The 24,707-nt window shown below is 36.9% G+C and overlaps 2 protein-coding genes across 3 annotated transcripts; one reads left to right on the forward strand and one right to left on the reverse strand.

Annotated features, from left to right (window-relative positions):
* The first annotated feature begins 23 nt into the window (after positions 1-23).
* Positions 24-7,405, forward strand: GNG5 (G protein subunit gamma 5). Its single transcript, XM_074376132.1, has 3 exons — positions 24-209; positions 3,827-3,971; positions 7,184-7,405. The coding sequence occupies exons 1-2, from the start codon at positions 129-131 to the stop codon at positions 3,950-3,952; spliced, it is 207 nt and encodes a 68-aa protein (XP_074232233.1). The 5' UTR covers positions 24-128; the 3' UTR covers positions 3,953-3,971; positions 7,184-7,405.
* An 847-nt stretch (positions 7,406-8,252) lies between these two features.
* On the reverse strand, positions 8,253-24,307 carry RPF1 (ribosome production factor 1 homolog). Of its 2 annotated transcripts, XM_010963327.3 has the most exons (9): positions 24,051-24,307; positions 22,539-22,595; positions 21,065-21,145; positions 15,646-15,741; positions 14,912-15,065; positions 10,037-10,119; positions 9,445-9,626; positions 9,134-9,260; positions 8,253-8,473 (listed from the first exon to the last, which is right to left on the reverse strand). In XM_010963327.3, exons 1-9 carry the CDS (start codon positions 24,276-24,278, stop codon positions 8,432-8,434), a joined length of 1,050 nt encoding a protein of 349 aa, XP_010961629.1. In that variant the 5' UTR covers positions 24,279-24,307; the 3' UTR covers positions 8,253-8,431. The 2 variants fall into 2 exon arrangements, with proteins under 2 accessions (XP_010961629.1, XP_045378866.2); XM_045522910.2 differs by having other exon boundaries at positions 8,253-9,260.
* Between the last annotated feature and the right edge of the window lie 400 nt (positions 24,308-24,707).

The following is a 24,707-nucleotide window of genomic DNA, read 5'->3' on the forward strand; positions in this document are numbered from 1 at the left end:
ACAAAGTTCCGAGCCCCGCCCCCCGCCGCGCCGCTTCGCGCCGCCCCGCCCCGCCTCGCCGTCTGGCCCCGCGGACCCAGCAGCGACCCACCGTCGGACCGCGGATCTGCCTGGCTCTTGGGTGCGCCATGTCTGGGTCCTCCAGCGTCGCCGCTATGAAGAAGGTGGTTCAACAGCTCCGGCTGGAGGCTGGGCTCAACCGCGTGAAGGTGAGCGGGGGCGGGCAGCCGAGGGGGAGGGGAGGGCGGAGGAGGCGGCGGGTGGGATCCGGCGGCCGAGGTGGCGGGCCGGGCGCCGCTAGCGTCCGGCTCTCGCCTCCCCTGGGGAGGGCGCCCGCTCGGCGGCGGCGGTCTCGGCCGCCAGCTTTACAGAAGTAGCGGCGCAGGTCGGCGCTGTGGTTCGGGGGGCCGGTTTGTGCGCCCTTCCGCCCCAGGACTTTCCAAGGCGGGCTGGCCCCGGGGTTGAACGGCGGCTTTCCGCATTCCGGTCCTCCTCCCTCCTTCCCTCCGCGGTGACTCCGCGGCTGGCCTCGCCGGCAGCTGCTCCTCCAGGCGCCGTCCGCACCCTTCCCCGCCCTGTCTGCCAGCTCCCCCGAGTCTTGTCACCCGACAGGGTTTTATCCGACTTTGGATTCAGAACACAAGTTTTTTCCTTTTCAGGTCAGAACTTTCCCAAATCCACTCCCTTCAGTAGAAGATTCTTACTTCCAGCTCCTGTGACTCACCGAACACACACTTGAAAACGAATTCTTGTGTAACTTTAAGTTAAAGAAGCATGTTTTGGAAACGCTCCCAGTGTCTCCGGTCACCACCGGTGCCCCGTACAACCTCGTACAAAGCTTGCATTTCGTATCTGTTTGGCACAGTTTGCTGTGATCTGACCTTGCGGGTATCTACTGGTCCGCATATCCGAGAAAGTAATTAGGGTGGACCAGTGTTATTTATTTTGGCGTCTGGTTAGCATTGACCTTGCCCTGGGATATTTACTTTGGGGAAAAAGCCTTTTGTGTGCGTTGATATGACAACCTGACATTCGAGTGCTATTCCAAGTTCCCTGATTTTTAAAATCCTGAGTAGATTAGCTTCTTTCTGGTGCAAGTCATCTTACATGTGAGACACTTCTTGTAATTAAAAAAAGAAACAGAGAAGAATGTAAATCATGCACTCTGTTGAAATAAATAGCCAGTTTCCAATATGATTTGATTCTCTACTGATTAGGCCAGTTTTTACTTCCTTTTGAATTGTTTGTGGAGTAAGATCGTCTCCCATTTACTTCCTTAAGTAGAAATGTCAGGGATCTAGTTTACTCAGTTGTGGTTACCTCAGGAGGGAAGGGAAATTCCCATCAGGCTTGGGGTGGGATTCCCCTCCGTTCCTGTCCCTTAAGTGCTGTAAACTCCATCGCTGTTTGGAATCCATTTCTCTAATCTCCAGATCCTTACCTCATTCCAGCGATTTATGGTTAGTCTCGGCTGGATTTAACTCTGAAATCATGTTATCATTCAGGTGTGCCTTTATCATAGATTGGACTGGCTCAGGAAGGAAAAAAATGGAGTGAGGGGCCAAAAAAAAAAAAAAAAAAACCGGGTTGAAAGCAGTGTAAAGCAGAGATTTTTAGCCCTACTTTCCAAAGAAAATGAGGTGAAGTCCCCATACTAAAGTATTCTGAGGACTTTTCCATGAAAACCCTAGCGCCTCCAGTAACTCCCCAGTCTGATGCCTGCCTCCTATACTTAGGAAGCTTTTGGTCAGGATCATTAAAGCCACCACAAGTGATTGGGTTTCAGAAGTTTCAGTTTGTCTGATGCCACGGCAGTGTGTAGCAAGGAGGGGGGAGGTATCCCATCTTGGGACTTCAAATGAGCTTTTCTTTAGACATGTTGCAAAATGTGGTTAGTTCAATTTCATTTTGTGTTTCTATTTTACCCATGACTGCTAGGTGCTTTTTTTTAGTGACATTTTACTTTTGAACTAGCACAAGTTTACTTTTTAAACATCCATGTTTGAGTAGTTGATAGAAATGATCACAAATGCTTGACAAACTCCCAGGTGTCGGGTAACCATACATTTGTTCCCAACCCAGGACACATTTGAAAGTGAAAGAAGACACTGATAATTATGCCAGGATTATAGGGTTTCAACGTAGTGGATGGTGACTGTTACAGTGCCTTAGGGGCTAGCAGCTTGTCTGAGTTTCAGAGCTTTGTCTCCATTCTCCCCACTGTTTGGATTTCTCACCGATCATTTTCTCACTGATGGTTACTTGGCTGGATCTCTTGTCATTGAGATCTCAGTTTCAATGTCACCTCTTCACAGACACCTTCCCTTAGGTCGTGATCTAACAAACCACTCTTTTTTGCAGAGCACCTTGTCTTGTCTTTTCATCTGAACCGCCAGCTCCATAACAGCAGGGACCTGGCTGCTCTTAACATATTCTCAGTGCCTACAGTTACATTCAGCACATAGGGGTGGTGAGAAGTTTGTGAAAGGGAGTTAAGTTGGAGCTTATCTACACTTTAGGCAGAAAATTAAATACAGTTTACTGTATCCTTACTGCTGGTTAGTGTGAATGAATGAAACCACGTTATAAGATAGTGGAAAGTGATACCACCATTCCCCATTGTACCTATACCTTTGCAAGGAGCAGGGTGGCCATTTGCTGTAGTACTTGGTACCAGGTATTTAAAGCTACTTTTCACATTTACTAAATAAATTTATGGAACTCATTACCCTGTACTGGTGTATAAGCCAAACATAGATTCCGAGAAGAGTTTAGATTCATCTCATGATGATGGATCCTTTTATCAAGTTAATGTCTGGGGTACGGTTGTCATCTGCAAGATTTCTTTGTATAGAAAGCATTTGTGACGCCCTTAGCTCCCTTTCAAAAGGCTAAATATTACCCAGCCAGACTGGACACCTGCTCCTACCCTCCTCAAGGGTAGTTAGAGAATAAAATAAATGATTATTTTCCTCATCTTCCAAAACCTCAATTCAGGAGTTGGGATACTGTATTTATTTGAGGCATCTTTTAGTCATTCATGTTATACATCTGAACTATTCATTGTTTTGGTATCCTGCATCACACCTTACCAGAATATATACAAACAGTAAGAATGTTTAAGTGACACATGATATAAACAAAATAACTGTTAAGCCATAGAAGTTCCTTAGTCCTGTTTGAATGGCACTGCATGCATATATACATATATATATATATTCAAAGTAATTAAATCACATTTAAGACAAATACAGTTCCTTAAAGGCAGGCTGCTCAGCAGGGTTGTTAAAATAAACTGAAGTTTGCTAGCATCCTTTCAGTCACATTACCGTGAGCAGAAACTGTCACTGTCCAGTTCTGTAACATTAAATAGCTGATGGTGCATAATTTCAAAACAGTAAACCGAATGGTTCAGATTTAAAACATGATGTTCCTTCAGAGTAGCATATGCCCAGCATACTGCTTTCAAGACAGTGATAGTTTACTAGCATTTTAACACTTTCTGTTTAACCTATAATATCCCATGTACTGCTTTTAATAAAAAACAAGATGTTGAGTACTCTCAAGATTACACTAGAACAGCCTTTTAATTAATAAACTAGCAAGATGTGCTGTGCTTTACAGGTAAACAATTACACTGTACTAGTTTTATTTATGTGCAGTCTTTTAAGTATAAGAGCTCAGTATATGACTGTTGACCTTCAATTAGTATGTATCTTCTTCGAGTTGAGAAGTGTTTATAGGCAGGTATTTTTGAAGATTTGAGAAAACCTTCAATAAAACATTCTCACCACCTCCCACCCTCCCCTCGCCTTGTTATATATAGGTTTCCCAGGCTGCTGCAGATTTGAAACAGTTCTGTCTGCAGAATGCGCAACATGACCCCTTGCTGACTGGAGTGTCTTCAAGTACGAATCCCTTCAGACCCCAGAAAGTCTGTTCCTTTTTGTAGTAAAACAAATCTTTGTAAGGTAAGTTTCCTTAAATTAAACTAACCAAACCCCACATAGTAGGAATAACTAGTCAAGTCTCTTTCTTTGCAGCATTTGTAAGTTGAGCAAGATCATCCTGTACACTTTTGTTTGGCACTTCGTTTACAGTTTTGTGAGGATTGATGAAATTTGCTGATTTAGTAGTCATGAAGACTAATTGTTTCTATTTTACTATAAGGAGGGTTAAGTAGAGGATTTAATAACCATAGAGGATATAGGAGTTACTAGAAAATTTCACAGTTCTGACAAGCCAGGTTACCTTTTATAACATTGGCTTAACGGCGTATTCTGGAGTCTTCAAATACTAGTTTTACTTTTGTATACCTAGCAAATATTTAGACATTTAAAAAAAAATCTACAGTGTTCATGGTGGTGACTTTTAAAGTACCATCAATTGATTGGGATTAATTATGATGTTCTAATAGAACGGCATAGCAAAGAATTGGGAGTTGTGAATCCAAGAGAGAAACTCAGGACATAGCTGAACAGCTGACATGGTGCTGGCATTTGGAGTGCGGAATAACAGGTTTTACTTGTATTCTTGTTTGTTAGGTAAAGATAAAACATGAGAGAAAGTATATAAATCCATGGTGGCAGAGAGAGTGGATTGGATTTCAGAGGATTAAAAAACTAAGGGATGGGCTGGTTTAAGGCATACTTCTATATGTTAACGTGTACTTCAGAGCAAATGTCAATGTGTGCGAAAATGTGTCATGTTAAGCCAAAAGAGATGTGACCAAGACATGATGTGGACAATTAAAAATGTAACCCAAGGGTACTACTTTTTACAAATCCATAGGATTTTAGTCACAATGTTTACTCATATTGACCTATGAGAAGCAAAATAGTTTAAAAAAAAAAAAAAAGGCTATTCTGTGTACAGCACACACCCTTTACAAACATTCTGACTCCTCAGAATCCAGGAAGCTGCTTCCTAAAATACCATGTTACATAGTTGTGCCCTCCCTAATTAAGCTTTGTAGATTTGGGAGTGTCCAGGAAGCCTGTATAAGTACACCATGTTTCCAGTAAATACAATGATTGGTTAAGATTTTTGAAACACAGGGTGGGAAACCACCTTTGAGTTTAAGGAAGTAATTCTTTTTAACAGTCTAGCACCTTCACATTTAACAATGTAATATAGTTCCTTGCTTCTGATGGTGTTAATTCTTCATGGCAGTTTTTGGAAATTTCATGTTTTCATGGTTTAATAAAGGTTTTTAAACCTCTGTTCCTCTTGTATTCTCTTCACAAAGTGTTGATTTTTATACAAGATACTGTTCAGAGGCCTGGCTTCTTAACTGGCTGTTAATAATTTCATTTCATAGGAGTCTACAGATAAATGTTTAAATGACTTGATTCAAGGCTAAAATATGGCTGGGATAAGAGCCCAGATTTCAAAGTAAAATAAAACCAATTAATCCTGGCAGTTATTATAAAACCCACAGCTTTGTGGATATTATGATTTGAAACTTTTGGCTAGGAAAAGAACATTTGCATGTAAAAGCATTTCTTCTCAAACTTGAATGTTACCTACAAATCATTTTGTTAAAACATAAATTCTAATTCAGTAGGTCTGGGATGAGGCCCTAAAATCTGCATTTCTTATACGGGCCCATGTTCTACTGATGTTGGTGGTCCTAGGCACATGAAGTGGCATGGATGCAAAGAATCTATTTGAGTCTTTAACCTCACAGTTTGAAAAAAATAGTTTATATAATTTTTTAAAAAGCATAGAGAATTTAGCAACAGATAGTACAAAGAAAATAGAAGTTACCATGATTAGTACACCCAGAATTAACCACTTATAAGACATTTCCTATTACGAGAAAAAAAATATTTAAAAATAATGATCATAGCATGCAGTTTTTCCATTGTGTTTTTAGAAACATTTAAATTTTCTTATTTAATTGTCTTTGTAAATGAGATTTCCTGTGATTGTACTAGAACCTAGTTATATTCCACTTCATCGAATATTGAGGTTTCCAAACATGAGGCTGCACTGAGGTGAATATCCTGGTATCCAGGTATACTTTACATATTTCTTTAAGATAAATTTCCAGAAGTAAAACTACTCAATAAGGAATGACATTTAAAATTTAATAACCTTGATAACTACTGTCAATATTAAACTTAGCTATTCCACCTGGAGCTTCAGTGCTTTTTTTTTGTTAAGCCCTTGCCAAACAGACCTCAGGCTACTATCTTCTGCCCATCTTGCTTTTGTAATTTGCACTGATTTAAATACATTAACTGAAGTTAAACACTTTTTTCACCACTGATTGTGTTAATGCTTCTTGAACATGTTTTATTAATGAAGTAACACATTTTTAAATAAGTATAAAGAACTGTGTATCTACTATCCTGAATTAAATGGTTTACCTTGTTAATTTTTAAAGATACTTTTTCTACTTTTCCATATAGATAACTTACCCTGAAGTTGTTATTCTCATGTTTTTTACCTTTACTACATGTATTTATTGTGTTTTATAGTTTTAAAGCTATAATTTTTAAGGAATAACTATTACTGCATTATTTTTGAGATTTGTATTGGTCCATAGATTGTTTGGTCATTTGATTGCTGTATAGTATTCCATCACAGGTACAGAGCTTATTTATCCATTCCCTTGTTGAGCTGCATTTAGGCTATTTCCAGTTCTTAGCTATTAAAACACTGCTATAGTCAGTATCCATGTACACATTCCTCTTTGTGTATAGGTTTATGTAGGTAAATAGAAGTGATTGCATCTTGCTCTCCTCAATACTGTTGCTCATTTTCTAGAGTTGTTCACATTTTTCTCAAGAGAGTTTTATACTAACCTTTTTCTATTAGGATCCAGAGTGTATTTTGGCAGTGAACTTGGCAAGTGCATCTTTAAGTCATGTTTACTAATAAACTATAAATTATATATACTTTAGAGCGGTTCTAGAAGTTAAGGAAAAGCTACATTTTACACCACAGGCATTTTCTGTCCTGTTTCTCATCCACCCCCGCCCCACCACAGAACCCTGTGATGTCTGCTTTAAAAAAAAAAAAAAAAAACAGGCTTAGTTTAATTGAAAGCACTTTTTATAAGCTGACATTCAAGTGAATGCACCAAAAGTAATGTAAGATGTACTGCTATTCAGAAAAAAGCTATTGTTCTTTGGTACTTTACCCTAATTCACTTTTTTTTTTTTTCCTATTTCAGGTTTTCTAAACCAGTTTCCATGAACCAGTGACTATTCAAAGCAGAGCTAAATCTGAAGCCTGTACAAACGCCTGTCTCTGTAACACGTGCCATACTATACAAACTTCTACTTTTGTCAGTCCTTGACATCTACCTCTCTGAATTTTCATGAATTTCTTATTCACAAGGTTAATTATTTTATATACACTGGCAGCAGCGTACAATAAAATACTTAGTATAAAAGTTTTTTGATTAATTATTGGTTTAAATACACTATGTATTAATTTGTTTTGAACACCTAAGATAAATGACAGTTTTCCCATCAGTATTCAGGGGTTAAGTTTTTAGTGTTTGTTCCCCCATCTCATCTCACACAACTTTATGCCATACATTATGCAAGACTGCTAGAGAATTAAAGGTTAAGTTCCAAACTTAACTCTTAAGGTCAGGAAGAGGCTGTTAACAATACTAATTTCTATTCATGAATTATTTACAGGATTAACTGTTTTCTAATTAACTTGGTATTAGTTAACTTCTAACAGACTCCTTTGTGGGGTATTGCCATTATACCTAAAAATTATTTGCTTCACAATAGATGGGTCTCCTAATAAAGACAGTACAGACTAGACATAAGAATTGCATTATAAAATATAAGAAAAATTTCAGCACCTGAGACAATTCATAAATGAAGCCCTACAGTACAATATGAGGTAAAGAAATACCAAGAAAAAAGCAATCAAAAGATTAGCTTCAGTACTCTGCAACTTTGCTTCAAGTCCTTGGTAAACCATTTTGCTTTAAAATTTTTACCTTTCTTGAAAGGCTTAAGGTTAAAGAAATGTTAAAACATCCTTAGAAACCTAGCCTCCAATATATATTTTCAGGAAACAGAACTAAAACTGAAGATGAGTCTCGTGGAAAACCAGTGGATTACACAATATCAAATAAGCATTGTATTTCTCTCAAGCCCACACATGTCATGAAATTACAAATGGGAATGTTAGTTTGAAACCTGATTCCAGTTCATATTATTCACAATTATTTAAAAATAAGAGAACTGGGTTTTTAGGAAACTTAAATTGAACCTATAAACTCTCACCAAAATGACCTTTATTTGTATTTGCTACATAAATAATGAGTGGCAATTCATGGCACTTGGTCCAGACATGAAAGAAGGTTTATGAAATCACTAAACGCCATTTTGAAAAGGGTCTTAATACATTCAAGATAGTCTTGTTCAGCACAATACAGTACTATTCCTTCAGTACTTTATAAATGGAATTTTCTTCTACTTGTATCCATTTCCCGGGGCTGAAAATTAGAGTAAAGAAAAAAAGTGAACGATCTCTGGGTAACAGTGCTTAAAAACAAAAACAAAAACAAAACCCTCTGGATTTGTCTCTGAGATTGAATAGTTAAATCTTTAGGTCTAATGTAAAAAATAATAGAAATTACTATTCCAATATGTGTGTATATAATATATATAAAATTTTTAAGTAAAAACCATACTTAAGTGAAATACTGCTTAGATAGAAAAGTTTTGTTTTAAAAATATTAAAGTTTTCATTTATGATTTAAAATGCTCTCCAAACTTACACAAAACCTCTACAGCAATAGTTCTCAAGCATGCAGCGGAATCATCGTAACACAGGCTCCCGAACAGACTGCTGTCCCACGCCCCAAGTTGCTGTTTCAGTCGGTATGTGGCCCAACAATATGCCTCTGTAACAGGTCCCTACATGATGCTGCTGGTCCCACTCTGAGAACCACTGAATGTTAGGATACTTCAGATGAACCAGGGTTAATTGCCAGACCGGAACATCATTATCACACAGATTAGTTCTTTCTAGCTCGTAGGAAGGAATTCAGAAGCATAACTTAAGATATCAACACCCAAAGATTAAAGTGTGTAGTTTTATTCTTTCCATAATACAAATTCTCTAAATGGCTTTTCAAAGAGTAAGCACATACCTTATGGACCCATTCATATTCACCGTATTTAGAATCAAAGGTTCCTTTCTGAAGAGATCTTAATTTTAAGGTAAAACGTGGTCCAAGTTCCTGAATTCCCACTTTCTTTTCACTCTTGAATATGTATCTTCAAAGATAAAGAAAATAAGAGTTAAGGAAATTAGTCTGAATGAACCCAACTGTTATTTCTTTAACATGACAGTTTGAAATAATTTATTTCTCATCTATAATACTTGTCAGAATACATTAGAAAACAGGTTCATGTAGAAAATGTAGTTCATGATTGAAGTCGAAGTCCAAACTTTCCTCACCTGTGAAATCTGAAGAAGATATAATCCCGTTGATTGTGGAAAGTGGCGACCTGCCTTCCAATAAATTGAGGATTATGGGGAAAGAGAGATGCAAACATACGTCCAACAGAATGACCCAGCCGTGTTGTAAAATTGTTCAGAATTATTTCAGGTATGTGCTCTGTGGGGTCCTTGCCTCTTCTCTAGAAAAATGATGAAAAGTCACAATAACAAACTGGCAAAACTATCTCACTGAAATTTTAAGTTTTGGAATTTACATGACAAATTGAAAAATTTTAGTTACCTTAATGACAAACTACCACAGGTGACTTATCAAACCCATGAAATAAGATGTATCTAAAATTATTTAATATACAGTGAATGCACCAAAAAGAAAGTCCTACTAAAAAGTGACATTCATAGTAGTGAAGGCTACTGCCTGTCTGCCGTAACTCAATTATAATCTCCAAGAAAATGGTAAGTAGTTAAGACTATTGCTTTAACCAGGAGAGCAAATACCATTATTACAATCAATCAGCTCTATAAGCTATAGCATTTATAAATCAAATACTATGAGGAGACCAATGTCAACCAAAGAATGCATAAAACTTACCTTAATTTCTTTACGCAGACGAACACTGCTCATCTTAAAATGAGCAGTTGGGCCATTTGGCAAATGACTCAGAATCAATCCATCTGTTCATAAAGCTAAGAACACACCGAACTCAATAAATCTTTCACTGTTAAATAACTAGTCCTTTGTATGCCCAAAGGCTCCTAAACATTGGAGTTAGGGTGCATGTATTCCTCTAACTTAACAGAGGTTTTCTTACCATACCCAAGAACTCAAGATACATAAGTCAACCTAAATGTTTCAGAAAAAGATTAACCTGTAGTACTACTTTTTCTCTTTACAATATGATAAGTAGCTCACCACCCTCTACAGGGTTATGTTTGGCATTCAACTAACGTAGGCAACAAGAGCTAAAATCTGCTAATACTCTAACAGGACTAAGGGTGAGATTCTAGCATAACTGCAGCATTGCATTCAGGTAAACATAGAATCTAAGTTTACCTCCAGGTTCAGAGACTTTATAACCCTTAAAAGGCACACTTTCATACACCTGTGTACACGTTTTATACATTTGTAAGGTTAGGATATGCTGAGACAGCGTAAGACCACAAGACCAGAGACTCAAACTCTCTTCTGGAAATCAGTTATTAGTGTTCTCGAGAGACAAGCTCTTAATTCTTAGGATTACTGTACCACAATTCAAAATCAACCAATCAATAACCACTTACTGACTCTACCACAAAGAGAATTATGCTGGACACTCCAAACTACAAATGAAGGATGAGATACCTACTGACAGTCAGCAGGGTTAGCAGCCCAAAGGCTTTACAACCTGGACTGCAGCTAAACGGTGCAGCATACCTCGAGTCTTTATAGTGCTTGATTCTTCAAAATACTGAACCTTCAGACGAGGTCAGAATGAGACTGTTTCAAGTCTGCTCACAGCATTAGTTTTACAAAACAAATGTTGCCATCTTTTTATAATGGCATCAACATTCTTCCACTTACCTGAATTAGAAACCATGGTGATTGTTTTCAGTTTCCTCTCCTATCAAATTCTATTTCCTGCTTTCACCTTCATTAGCTCCTCACTTCTATAGCCTCCTCTTTACCCTTATTGTCTTAATTGAAGTCCTTGAGATTTTCCACCCAGAGTTTTATAGTTTCTCATGTCCTAAGTGAAAAACTAGACACATTGAGTCTTGATGGCTATAGCTAATTAGCTAATAGCTAATTTCAAACCACTCTCACCACAGACTCATCTGCAGATTAAAGACATCTACAAAGCACTCATAATGTGGCTCCAAACCACCTTTCTAACCTGTCTCTCCCTGTATTGTTTCCTAACTGTGTTGTTCGTGCTATTTCAAATACTGCACTATTTCACCTATCTTTTAAGGCCCACTTCAAATGACACCTCTTTTTACGTAGTCAAAATTAAGCTCTAAACAGCCTCAGCTCTCACTGTGACTACTGCGCTTGTCATTTATTTGAGATATAGTCATGTAAATGCCTTTCCGCCCAACTAATCCATTAACTCTTAAGATAGATCTATTTCCAACAGATACCAGTGCCTACCACACAGCAGATCATCAGTCAATGTTTGGATTCTTTCCTCCCCTTCAAAGATTCAACTTCATGAGGTATAGCCAAAAGTATTTCTGTATTATTTGCACATTGAAAAAAAAATCATAAAATCTTAAGGGAGTTAAGAGAGGTATAAATCATTTCTTTCAACCTAAATCAAGGCTTGAATCCTTTCTAGAACATTCCTACTAACTTGTGGTTTGTGTCAAAACAAACTGCAAAATCCAAACTTACCAATTCCTAAGTACCTGTGTTGTACAAATGGCTTTATGTTACTGCTAATCTCTAACACAAACTGCAAAACAAGAGTCACCTTGACTTCAGTAATGAAGAGTTTGAGAAGGGTCAGGTAGAATGGCCCAAGTTTCAGAGTGAGGTGGCCATAGACCTCAAATGGGGTGGGGTTACACCTGAGCCCAAACCCTTCACTGGCAACTTGCATTTAGAAATGTACAGAGGTATTTTGTTAAGACTGACATGAAAGTGGCCTTCAGTACTCAGACCGGGAACACAAAACATACTGCAACCTGCCGAGAGTACAGCACAAAGGCTTGTCCTACCTCAGATTTCTATTTAGAAATAATGAATAAAGGATGTAAGTCTCTCCAGAAAAAGCCCCCATGCTTCCCACTACACCACATTTAGTAAAATGCCTCCTACAGACCCGGCACTATGCCTTAGGAACATAATGCATTTAACGTGATCCTTGCAGGAACCCTAAAGATAGGTAGTATTTCCCGCATTTAAAATATGAGGAAACGGACTGGCTAAGAAACTTGACTAAGGTCACAAAAGTAGCAAGTAATGAAGTTTGTATTTGACATCACATCTACCTGACCCAAGTGTTTAGATGACTAAATTCTTTTCTAGAATAAGTCAAAAATTTATACCCCTATAAATTTCTACCATATGGCACACAGCAGCCTTTCCTGTATCTTTAGACAGTTGTCACGTTCCCAAATTCTAACTCCCGGGCTAAATATCTTCAGTTCTTTCAACTTTTCTCCATGGGCCCTCACTAAGAGTCATTTGTTTTTTGTGAGCCCATGTTAAGTCTCTAGGAATCACCACTATTTCTATTAGGTGCTTACAAATTGTTCTCTCTTTCATTACACCACTTTATTTTTTTTGGATCATGGCAAAAATTAACCAGTATGTCTTCTTTCCCCCTCCTTCCTCCATTTACCTGTCTCATTTCTCCCTCAGAGAAACACAGCCTCATTTACAGTTTGTGCAGATACTCTGTGCCTTATCTTACAGTATCTTTAGCCAAGACGGACTTCCGATACCCCTTACCAATGTCCTTTTTAGTCTGAAGATCATTCTATGTTAACAGAAGACAAAACCAAACCAGATCTATTTTCCTACTGTTTTTTACTAATACTCTGACATCAGTTGCATTATTAGATATTAATCAGAAAAGAAATATCTCTGAAATTATAAAAATTAACATCCAGGCAGGATCGTACTTATAAAACTTCCAATCATTAGGACTTCTATAAACTGCTGCATAATTCTGTATACAAAAATTTCAACCTTGGGACACAAAGACAAATATGTGCATACAGCTGTCCCTCAGTATCTGTGGGGGACTGGCGCCAGGACCTCCTAAGAATACCAAAATCCGAGGATGCTCAAGTCCCTTATATAAACTGGCATAGCACAGTAAGCCCTCCAACTTTCAATCCACGGGGGGTTGAATCTGCAGATTCGGAATCTGTGGACAGGGAGGGCAGACTGTATGTATGTATGTTTATGTGAATAGGAGTAAGCAATTCCACGTTTGGATTACTTAACTAGCCTAATTATTTCCTTCATATAAATTAGGTCTGCATACTGATGGTCCCTTAATTACCAGATGGTTAACTTACTCTCTAGGGTGTCCAACGTGATAACAAGAAAAATATTAATACATTTTGGGTAAAAAGACAATACAATAGTATAAGGAAAAGAGCAACATAAGCTTTCTGAAGGCACTAGATGGACAGAATGTTTACTGAATTGATGAAATGCTTGCTTCTTAGCAAAGAGTTACTAGCAGGCTTGCTAGTAATGAAATGATAACGGGTTTTTAACTGCCAAAAATAAAAAGACAGGAACATAGACCTTACCACCTTATTTTGGGGGGTGGTTTTTAAAAAGACAGCAACTACCTTAAAAACAGATCTCTTCTGCTACAGTTAAGTGTTCAAGAGATTTTAGTTACTTTGTTACATTAACTCACAATCCAGCCAAATTATAAAATGACCAATAATACACCATAATAAAAAACTAATTTTAATCTATTTTAATCTCTGAAAAGCAACTGGCACAAGTGGATAACGTCTTTAACTTATATTTAAAACAATAAAAGCCATAAAAGTTATTTAGATTAAAAAAATAGCTTTTATAAAACCATTATTTTTATAAAAGCAATGTTCACTGATTTTAAGAAAAATGTTATCCTGGCAGCAGGAAAGTACCAACTCCATTTTTTATTCATCTTTACTAATTCTGACTGGTAATCTCTAAAGTTACTGAGTTCACAACCACCATGGGATAAGTAAAACAGCAGCAATGACAAAAACCTCAGCATCCTTTATCTGATCTCTCATCTCAAAACAGGAAGAAACACCCTGGGTTTAGGCGACACGTTCACCTCAGATCTGAGACTCTTGGGAAAAGGACAGGTTATTCTTGGCATCTGAAACACTAGTAAATACATAATAAAGGTTCAAATACCTACTTCAGAAATGCAATCCTGTGAGATCACCCCGGCAACACAAAATCTAGCTGTATCAAACTATTTGTAGATTCCCCCACTAGGGCAGCGCTTTCAAGCCTCTGTCTTTCCAAACGGCCCTCTCTCTGCAGTAGGTACTCTTTCTCTGCCCTCCTCGCCTCATTCACCCATCCAGACTGGGCTCAGGCATCTTTTTCTGCCAGATACATCCTGCTATCCCCAGGGCAGACGGTGCCAGAGTCTGCACTGGATCCCGTATTCCTCTCTCTAACTGTACTCCCTACACTATAATTTTGTTTGTTTACATGTCTATTTTTTCCTACTAGATTAGAATTCCCTAAAGTTGACCATCTCCTGTTTCTCTCTCCACCTTCCACTGAAGGCTAAAATAATGTCTTGCTTATAATAGCATGTGCTTGATGAATATTTGCTAAATGAAAAGGAAAAATTACTTCACAAAATCTTGAACAGAGATACATAATTTCCTGGTTTAAAAAAAATTATGTTCTGAAAGTTACAGGGAACATTTTCCTATTCTTTCAAGTATTTTAAAAGGGGGCAAAGGCCAGATGGGAAAACTTCCTTTAAAAAAAAAAAAAGGATACTTGGTGTTTTACGATCTTCGTTAATAACGATCAGGTCGGTGAAATCTCTTGAGATGCACTGTGGAATAATTTTTTTCAGAGCCAGTCCTCTTCTGTAATAAACATGTGAGTTTGGTATAACTGTGGAGAGCTGTTCACAGAGTCGTACTGTTCTCTATAAAGCAAAATAACAAAAATCCTCAAAAGTGAAAAAGATTAAAAATCTATGTGGCATACATCTATAAGGAAAGGAGTAATGATTATTATAAGATAGTGTTACTAATAGAAAGCAAGGCAATGGAAAATGAAATCTGAACATTTCATCCTTCATCAAAGGCTGATCAAACTAAAGCAGTGGTTCTCAACTAGGGATAATTTTGCTATCAAGGGATGTTTGGAAACGTCTGGAAATATTTTTGGTGGTTATGACTGGTGGGGGGGGGGGTGGCCTGTTACTGGTATCTAGTGGGTAGAGGTCAGAGATGCTGCTAAACATGATTAATAGGACAATCTGCATAATAAAAAATTATCCAGCCTAAAATATTAACGGTGCTGAGGTTGAGAAAGTCTATCCTGAAGAATCACGCTTAGTGAACGTACATCACATCACCAGCACCATAATTGCTTTAGCTTACTCACAGGCAATATGTAAGGCGATACTAGTAATTTAACTCTTCTGAACGAAGTTCTTTTAAATAACCTAAGTGATGTAAGAAAATTGACAATTCTAGAAGTATACTAATTGATGTGTTTACCCCATGAGGTCTATCTGACGTAGTGATGAGAATCTTGGGAGAAGTCTGTCTGTTGAAGTAAGAAGCAAATTCATCTGTAGCTTCATCGTAAGCAACCTAAAAACAGAGAGATAATTTTCCATCAAATAAATAGTCCACTGGGCCAGCATTTTGACAGCAGTTCCAGTAGGATTCTATGACACTGACTACCTGGTTTTGATTGGGAATTTAAAGAAGGCCCAGGAGGAACTAAGTTAAGGGCAAAATGAAGAGGTTGGGTAATTTCCTACCTGTAAAATACAAATATAAAACTGGAAATAATTGCCAAAAAACAATTTCAAGACACGAACTGAGATGCAAACACACCTGAGTAAACTGGTAAAAGCCAAAAAAAACCAGAAAATTTTGAAAGAAGTAAGAGAAAAATAAATCATGTACAGGGGAACAATGATTATTAATGGCTGGTTTCTCAAGAGATATAATGAAGGTCAAAATACAATGGAATAAGTTCAAAGTACCAGAAGAAAAAAAAAATTTTTAAAAGTCAACCAAGGTTTCTATAGCTTGCAAAATTCTTTCAAAAATTAAGGCAAAATAAGCACACTTTCAGGTAAACAAAAACAGATAATTAGCTATTAGACCTGCTATAAAAATGATACCAGATGGTAACTCGGATCCAGAGACAGGAAGGAAGAGCACTGTAAACAAGTAGCAATGAAAGTAAACATAAAAGATTTTGTGGGTGTATTTTGTGTGTACACTCTTAATTTCTTAAAAAAACAAAAACATGAGATTGTTTAAAGCATCAATCACAACACTGAGTTTATGACAGAGACAGATGTAATACATAACCACATATGGCGACAATAACAGCATGAGTAAGAGTGCAGGTAACGAAGCTAGACTGGTGCAAACCTGCTATATTTTACCAGAATCATGTCAGTATTTACTTAAAATTGATTGTGATAAATCATTCTCCAGAATAGATCTTAAGCTATTGTTTATCATAAAGTTAGCTAATAATAAATAAAAACAGAATACACTCAGAGTGAAAAAGAAATAAACAATGAAGGCAAAAGGATATAAATGAATTAGAAAACAAAGATTCAACAGAAAAGATCAAAGAAAAAAAGCAACTTGAAAAGAATAACAAAACAGATACATCTCTGGTGAAAAGCCCAAATAAAATCAGGAATGCAAACAGGACATTATTGCAGTCTCACTCGTGGACATAGATGTACATGTTCTAAACAAAGTATTAAAAAACCAAAACAATATATTAGGAAAGATAAAACATCATAACTAAAGTGGATTTATCCTATGAATACAAGAAACTTAACATTAGAAAATCTATTTCGTTTACTACATTAGTACAATAAAGGAGAAAACAGCATATTCATCTCAATATTTACAGAAAAAGTACAAATATTATCTTAATATTTGTAGAAAAAGAATCTAACTTTTTACATTCATTCAAGGTAAGGCAAACAAACAAAAACCCAGCAAAAAAAAAGAATAAGTGTAATTTCCATAACTCATAAGGAGAATCTACCCTTAATGATCACACACTGGAAGTATTTTCTTTAAAATCAGAAACATGGCACAGATGCTACCATTTTTCTACTTCTTTGATATGCTGAACATTACAGTAAGCACAAAAATAAACCATTACTGGATTGAAAGTAAGAAATAAAACTTATTTGTAGAAATGAGTATCTAAATATGAAATTAAAAAAAATTCAAATTATTAGAAATGAATTTAGGTAAACTACTACTGGTTATAAGATCATGATCCAAAGCTCAATTGCATTGTTGTATATTAGCAAATAAAACGGTTTTCTAAGAGATGGGATTTACACTAATAAGTAACAATATATAATACCCAGGAATAGCTCTAACAAGATTATGGTGTAAAACTTGTATGAAGAAAATTGTGAAATTCACCGAAATTCACTTTCAGTATTTGAAGAAGACCTAATTAGCAAAATATATATAGATCCTCAAACTGATCTGATTTTGTGCCATTTATAATTTTATATGGAAGACCAAAGGTCCAGGAGAAAACACTCCTGAAGAGAGGGATCTGAAGATGGGGCTGGGGAGGGTCATCTTGCCCTAACAGATTTCAAAACTTATCATGAAGCTACATAATTAAAGTAAAGAGCTGATCCAGTGATAAACTGACAAAGAAAATAGCCCAGAAAAAGACCCAGCATATATGGATACCTGATATATAACACAGCATTACAACTCACTATGGGAAAAAGTTGCACTACTCTAAAAATGGTGCTGGGGAAACTGATTACATACAGGGGAGAAGGAGGGAGCAGTGGAAAAAAGAAATTGGTGAAAAAATATATATAAATATGAGATCATATGGTCACAGGATAAAGATTTCTTAAGTATGACAGAAAAGTATTAACTACTAAAAAAAATTAAACCCAAGTATATGAAGGACCTTTGCTCATCAAAAGACATCAAAGAAAAAAGTAAAAGAGAATCCACAAATTGGAAGATACCTGTAATACACATAAAGGATTAGTATCCAATATAAAGAGAAGTTCTACAAATCATTAAAACACACTACAAGATTGAAAACTGGGCAAAAGACATGAGTTGGCATATCTCTACGAAAACCACAGTACATACACGAAGAGATGCTCATCACTTTAGGAATTAGGGAAATGCAAACTCAAACCAGAATGAGATAGCCCTTTATCACTAGTCTGAATATACCAAACATTTGTCAGAACGTGGATGGCCAGGAATATTGTTCCTACACCATGGGAGTGCAAAATGATGCACTCACTACTCTGGAAAACATTCTGGCACTTGAGTGTAGAACTGAACATTTATATACCCCATGACCCAACAAATTCCAGGGAAACTTACATATATGCAACTTCTATGTCTATGATCCCCAACTTATCTCCAGCCAAGACCTCTTCCATATCTTGTCAATGATAAATTCCATATTCCTACCCTTCCAATTGCTCAGGCTAAAAACCTCAATACCATCTTTGAATCCTCTTTCTCTAACACCCTATGTCTAATCTATCAAGAAATTCTAGTGGCTCTGATTTCAAAATACACCCAGGCCAAAAAAAAAAAAAAAAAAAAAAAAAAAAAAAAGCCTCAGAATCAGATTGACTCTCAATACTCATCGTAACTACTGTGGTCTCAATCATGATCATGATCATCTCTTTCCTGGATTAGCTTTCTAGTCTGTTTACCTCTCTAATTGCTTTCTCAGTAAAGCAACTAATTACTTAAAAAAAAAAAAAAGTCCAATACTATCATTCCCCTGTTCAAAACCATCCAATGGCCTCTCATTTCACTAAGTATGAAAGCCAAAATCCCCACAATGGCCATCAAAGTCACTGATCTGGCCTCTTCCCTTCCCCATACTTCTGGCACCTCTTTTACAACCCTCCCTCTTGCTCACCTCATTTCAGCATACTGGCTTCCTCAATGTTTTTCAAAACTACACTAAGAATGTTCCTGCCTTAGAGCTTTTGCACTGGCTGTCCCCTCATCCTGGAATACTTTTTGCCCAAAGATGGCTAATTTTTTTTACATCCTTCAAGTATTTGCTAATAGGTCATCTCAATGAAGCCTACCCTAACCATTGTATAAAAAATGCAACCCTAACAAACAGAAAAATGGGCAAGAAACATGAACAAACAATGGATTAAAAAGAAAAAAAACATGAAAAGATGTTCAACCTCATTCATAACAAGAGAACAGCAAATTAAACTACATTGAAATACAATTTCTTACCTGTCAGACTGAAAAAAATTATTTATAATTGCAACATCTTGAGTGAGAGTTTAAAGAGTAACATATTTATATAATCTCAAAGTACCTTCCTCCCAAAATACTTATTAATTGCAAAGGGAAAAATAGTTAAGTGGAGAAATCTGACAGACACCACTTGAATTAAATGATGAAAGTTAATACAATGGGAATGGGAAAATCAACAATATGTGACTCCTGATAAGAACAGTGAAAAGAACATAACATCACAATCGTGCATTCCTGTCAAAAGTACATAAGCCAAATATAATCATAAGCAAACATCAAACTCATATTAAGTGACATTCTATAAGTATACCTGATCTGTACTCTTCAAAAATGTCAATGGCATTAAAATCAGTTCTGAGAAACTGTTCTAAATTAAGGGAGGTTAAAGTTATTGCAGTGGGATGAAACACGAGCATGGATTTTTCTTTTGCAAAAAATGACATTATTGTGACATCTGAATAACCTGTAGAGATCAGATAATAATATCGTATATCAATGTTAATTATCTAATTTTGATAACTCTACACTCTGCTTATTAAAAAAAGTTTATAGGTAAAATATACTAAGCAGATAAAAGTAAAGGGACTTATGTCTGCCACTTACTCTCAAGCATTTCAGAGAGAATATAAATGAAAACAAAGTGTGATACAATTTAACATTTAGGAAATCTAGCTAAAGTCTGTTTCTACTAAGTCTGAAATTATGTCAAAATAAATAAAATACAGGGCCCCCCACACTCTCTCATGCACACCCCTGTATATTTAAAACTGCATACTCCCTCTACACCAAGTTGTCCTGAATCTCCTTTACCCTATTCTGTAACTTCATTAACCTACCATCTGCTAACATGGTAATTTATTTTATTATGTTCACTGTTTGTTTCCTTTCATAGAATGTTAAGCTCTGGATGGGGAGAAATATTGTGTGCATATATGTGAGTGTTTTGTGCACTGATGAATCCCATGCCCCTAAAACAGATGTCCACACATAGCAGGCAATCAAAAAACATTTGCTGGAAGACTAAATGAATGAACGAATGAATGGCTATACCAGGAAATATGTGAAAGAATGTTGGTAACAGCACTGTTTGAAAGCAAACATGCATAACAAAAACAACTTTCCTGTACATAAATAAAAATTTAAAAAATACACACACACACACACACACATTAAGTTTTAAAACCTTGATTCTCTCACTGTACTGTTGCAAACTATTTAAAGGTAAAATGTGAAAAGTGGAAGATTATCTTGAAACCAAAAGTTTTATGAGGACACAAAAATACCATCAAATGTTCTCCTTACGTGTTAAAATGTCTAACAAATACTAAAAAATATCTGTAGGTCTGAGGAATGTTTTTCAAATGATATTAAAAAACACTGCAAAGTACTATACAGAGATTAAATGACAAATAAGTTTACATAAAATACTTTTCTAGAAAATAAAACCACCTTTTCTATAGCATTATTGGGAAACTCAATTATGAAATAATCTACAATAAATAATAAGGCAATATGCCAACATTATAGCTGAATCAGTCCATTATAACTTCACCAGCCAGTACTTTAAACACTGACACACAAATAGGTAATTTATCAAGTATCGTCATTCAAACTGATTTAAGACTTCTAACATTACCTCTTCGTCATTAGGGTCCACTATGGTTTCATCAAACACTCGCTGGTTGTCAATAGTCTTGGGTATAGGCTTTGGTGGAGCCTAAATAAAAGAAAAAAGATCAAGTTTTAGAAACATTTTACATGAATAATTTTGCATTATGGTTGAGGAAGAGTAACAGAAATCTGCAGATAATCCAAAAACTCAAACCTGTGCATCATTTCAACCCACTGCCACATCAATCCCAATAACAGTATTAACTAAGAGGCTTTTAAACTCTCTGAACAGACACATGCACATACTGGAAGATGCCTGACATTGAATAAAATGGCTTAAATCTAGGAAGTTATCTTTCAATCCAAAAAACAAGAATGGTGGTATTTTCAAATGGTGATCAGCATATTAATTTGCTATAACTGACTGATCATTGACAGTTAACAAGAGACTAACATTGCTTGATAGGATTTTGCAAGTCACAACAGTCTAGTATTAGCAATTTCATGTGATTTAACCTAATGCTATGAAAGAGGATGCACGAAAAAGCAGGGTGTTTAGTTTGTGTATAGTCTTTATGTTTTCTCCATCCACAAAAATGCTTACCATTATGTGGTACCTCATCTTAAGAGACGGGAGGGAAGAAGAGTTAAACATTTTTTAAATTTTGCAAATACAAATTGTAACCTAGAACCAACTACAAATAAAACGAAACTAAAATGAAAATAACTTAGCTGTGCAATAATGTGGGAAGTATTTAGTAGTTCTTTTAAAAACTTTCAAAAGAAAGATCTCACTTTTTCTCAATACCAAAAGAACAGCCAAATCCCTTCTTGATGCATTATCGCTGCTCTCTCCTTTGCCATAATCCACCCAGGTATCTCACCTTCCTCTCAGTCCTCATTCTTAACTCTTCACAGGTTCATATTCTGTGTCAGTTCTCATCCTTACAAGCCCCTATCCTACAGGAGAGTAGGATCTGCCCTGCCTTTCCCCAGCCTCGCTTAACAAAGAGCCTTTGCTTCAGTCAGAAGAGCTCCAGCTCCAGGCCTAAACTGTGGATCTTCCTCATTCCCAGTCAGGGAGAGAAGTCTCTGCCTCTCAAACACACAAACTTTAGTAAAATAAGCAAGTTCAAGTATACAAACCATTTACATGAAATTCTGAAAACATGCAAAAAACCATTGTGTTTACTGTTTAGGGACACAAACAAACCCAGTAAATGTAATAAAGAAGCGCATGGGAACAATAAAGAGCAATTTCATGAGTCGTTATCTCTGGAGGGGAAGCAATCAGAAAAAAGCACACAGAGACTTTGAACACTATTTATTTTGCATAATTTCTTAAAGCTGAGTAAAAGAGAAGGGTAAGCTGTATTATTTTTATATCATTTTATACAACCAAAATATTTCATAATAAACTTTAAAAGTGATTCAACGTAAGTAACAGGGAGCATTCCTTAACATGAGATAGAAAGCAGATGGCTAAAAATTTTACTTACCTTATCACCAAGAGCCTCTCTCTCTTTCTTAAGTTTTTTCTTAGCTGCCAACTTCTCCTAAAGTTTTAAAAAAAGAACAATATTGAAAAACCAACAGTTTTATCACAAACACATACTGAATCTACAAATTACTAATGCTATAAATATTTGAGTAATCTTAGTAATGTATTAAAATTAACATCCTGACTTAGATTGTCATATCTAAGTTACTGTAATCCAAATGAGCTAGCCAATCAGTAAGATTTTGCTAACAAAGATCTCTCCTTCAAAATAACCTAAATTGACAAGCTTGAATAATTTAAAATTTCACTAGTTTCATCTTTTATTATAAAGTCTCAAATTAAGTGAAAGTGCAAAATGTACATCTAAACAAGTTAACAAGTTTTTGCCGTTTTGTTTTGCATTCCTAACAAGTAACATTCTAAAGAAAACCAGACTATGCTGGTTGCTTTTCTTGGAAAGTACTAAAAATAAATAGGAATGGGAGAGAAGTTTTAAGGTTGTTCCCAATAAAACCACCACTAGTTATTTAAATATTTAAAACTCAAAATATTCTTTCACAATTAAGAGCCTGCAAGGTGTATCATAAATCTATAACTTCTGGTGATTCCTGAACAGAATGCTTGACACACAATAGAAAATAGATTATTTTTTTTCCCCAGTGCCTGCTAACCCTCAATCCATCAGCTCTCTCATTAGAAATTACAATCCCAAAAAGTTTTCTAGGACACCCTTCCCCCATACTCCCGCACCAGAATGGGTTAGATGTTCCTTTTATATACTTTAACAGCACTTGGTCACTTATGACAAATATGACAGTCCAGCGCCTCAAAGTCTAGCAAGAAGAGGCAAGCAAGTAAAAAAAAAAAAAAAAAGTGTGAACTTTCGTGATATTCAAAAATAAGCAACTTGCTTCCAACTATAACTGAACCAGAAATGAGCACTGTGACCTTGGGCTTTATCTCCTTGTATCTGTTCACCTCCTAGAATGGTATGAGGAGAACGCTGTAAAGATAATTACTAGAAACTTTACAGTACTCTAATTTCGGTAAGAGTTGCTGTAGGAATCAGAGAAGGGTCATTTTGGATGTTTGTACAGTCTGTATTGCAGATTTTAGGAATTAACGTTAGTTGGAAGGGGCGAAGCGGAGAGACTGGGACTTTTTTGCCTTCTAGGTCCGGGAGTTGTCGCGGCGCGGGCGGTGGTAATTTTCAATACCAAGAGAGCAGGACTTCTTGGTTTCATTCTCATCCGCGGACCCTAGAGTAGGGCTGGTAAGGAAAGGAATTTTCAACTGTCGTGCAAAACGCTGAGCATAGAGAAAGTGTCCCCCAAACAGGGTGAGGGGACTAGGACACAAGAGCTACCTCCTTGACCCTTCCGGATTAAACAGCGCAGCCTGGACCCCCGGGCAGCGATGACCACGCATGTGCAACCCACCTCCCTCCACCGTGGGCACGGGAGCAGGAGGGACACCGCGCGTGCGCTCTGGCGCCTCCGCCCCTTTATACCTTCCGCTGCTGCTGTTTCCACCGCGTGAACATTAAGTGTCGCCGCTGTTTGTTCTTAATCTCCGAAATGCTGAAGCCTGGGGGAAAGGCAGCCGCTTTCGGGGGTTGGACCCCGCTTTCCGTCGTCCCATCCTCAACGACTGCAGCCTCTTGAGGTTCTTCGGGAGCGGCTTTGCGTTTCAGGCCTTTCTTTCCGCTGCCGCCGCTCTTCTCCCCGGTTTTCGCCATGGTGTTTTTGCCCCTTGTGGTCTGTACGGAAACGGAAGTAGCTGTCTCCTCTGTCTCCTCTGACCCCTTTCCTTAAGCTTTTGCTTCCGGGGTCGGAAAGTTCTTAAAGGAAAATGTATAGTTTCGTGAGCTTTAAGCGTTTAAGGTGCTGAAGTTTAGACTTGAGGAGAGCTTAGGAGGTTTACGCCAGCTGTGTGAACAGTGAAATGATGAGTTGGTGGAATCCATTACTGAGTGTTTTCCATGTGCCGATCCTGTAAAACATATGAACAAAACCACCTTTGCCATAAAGCGTTTACGTTCTACTAGAGAGAAAATAAAATGAGCTCACAAATAGTGTAGTAACTATTAACTAATGCACGGTATGGGAAAAAATAGAACAGAATAAAAGAAGATGAGGAGAGGCTAGAGGGGCAGATTGCACCTTTT

This window comes from Camelus bactrianus, chromosome 13 (genome assembly GCF_048773025.1).
Source record: "Camelus bactrianus isolate YW-2024 breed Bactrian camel chromosome 13, ASM4877302v1, whole genome shotgun sequence".
NCBI lineage: Eukaryota > Metazoa > Chordata > Mammalia > Artiodactyla > Camelidae > Camelus > Camelus bactrianus.

Excerpts from the sequence above, each read along its gene's own strand:
- GNG5 (XM_074376132.1), top strand. The coding sequence starts at position 129 with ATGTCTGGGTCCTCCAGCGTCGCCGCTATGAAGAAGGTGGTTCAACAG. Across the intron at positions 210-3,826 it reads CTGGGCTCAACCGCGTGAAG|GTTTCCCAGGCTGCTGCAGA; the intron begins GTGAGCGGGGGC and ends TGTTATATATAG.
- RPF1 (XM_045522910.2), bottom strand. The coding sequence starts at position 24,278 with ATGGCGAAAACCGGGGAGAAGAGCGGCGGCAGCGGAAAGAAAGGCCTG. Across the intron at positions 22,596-24,050 it reads GGAAACAGCAGCAGCGGAAG|GAGAAGTTGGCAGCTAAGAA; the intron begins GTATAAAGGGGC and ends TTAAAACTTTAG. Across the intron at positions 15,066-15,645 it reads CGTCAGATAGACCTCATGGG|AGAACAGTACGACTCTGTGA; the intron begins GTAAACACATCA and ends TTTGCTTTATAG.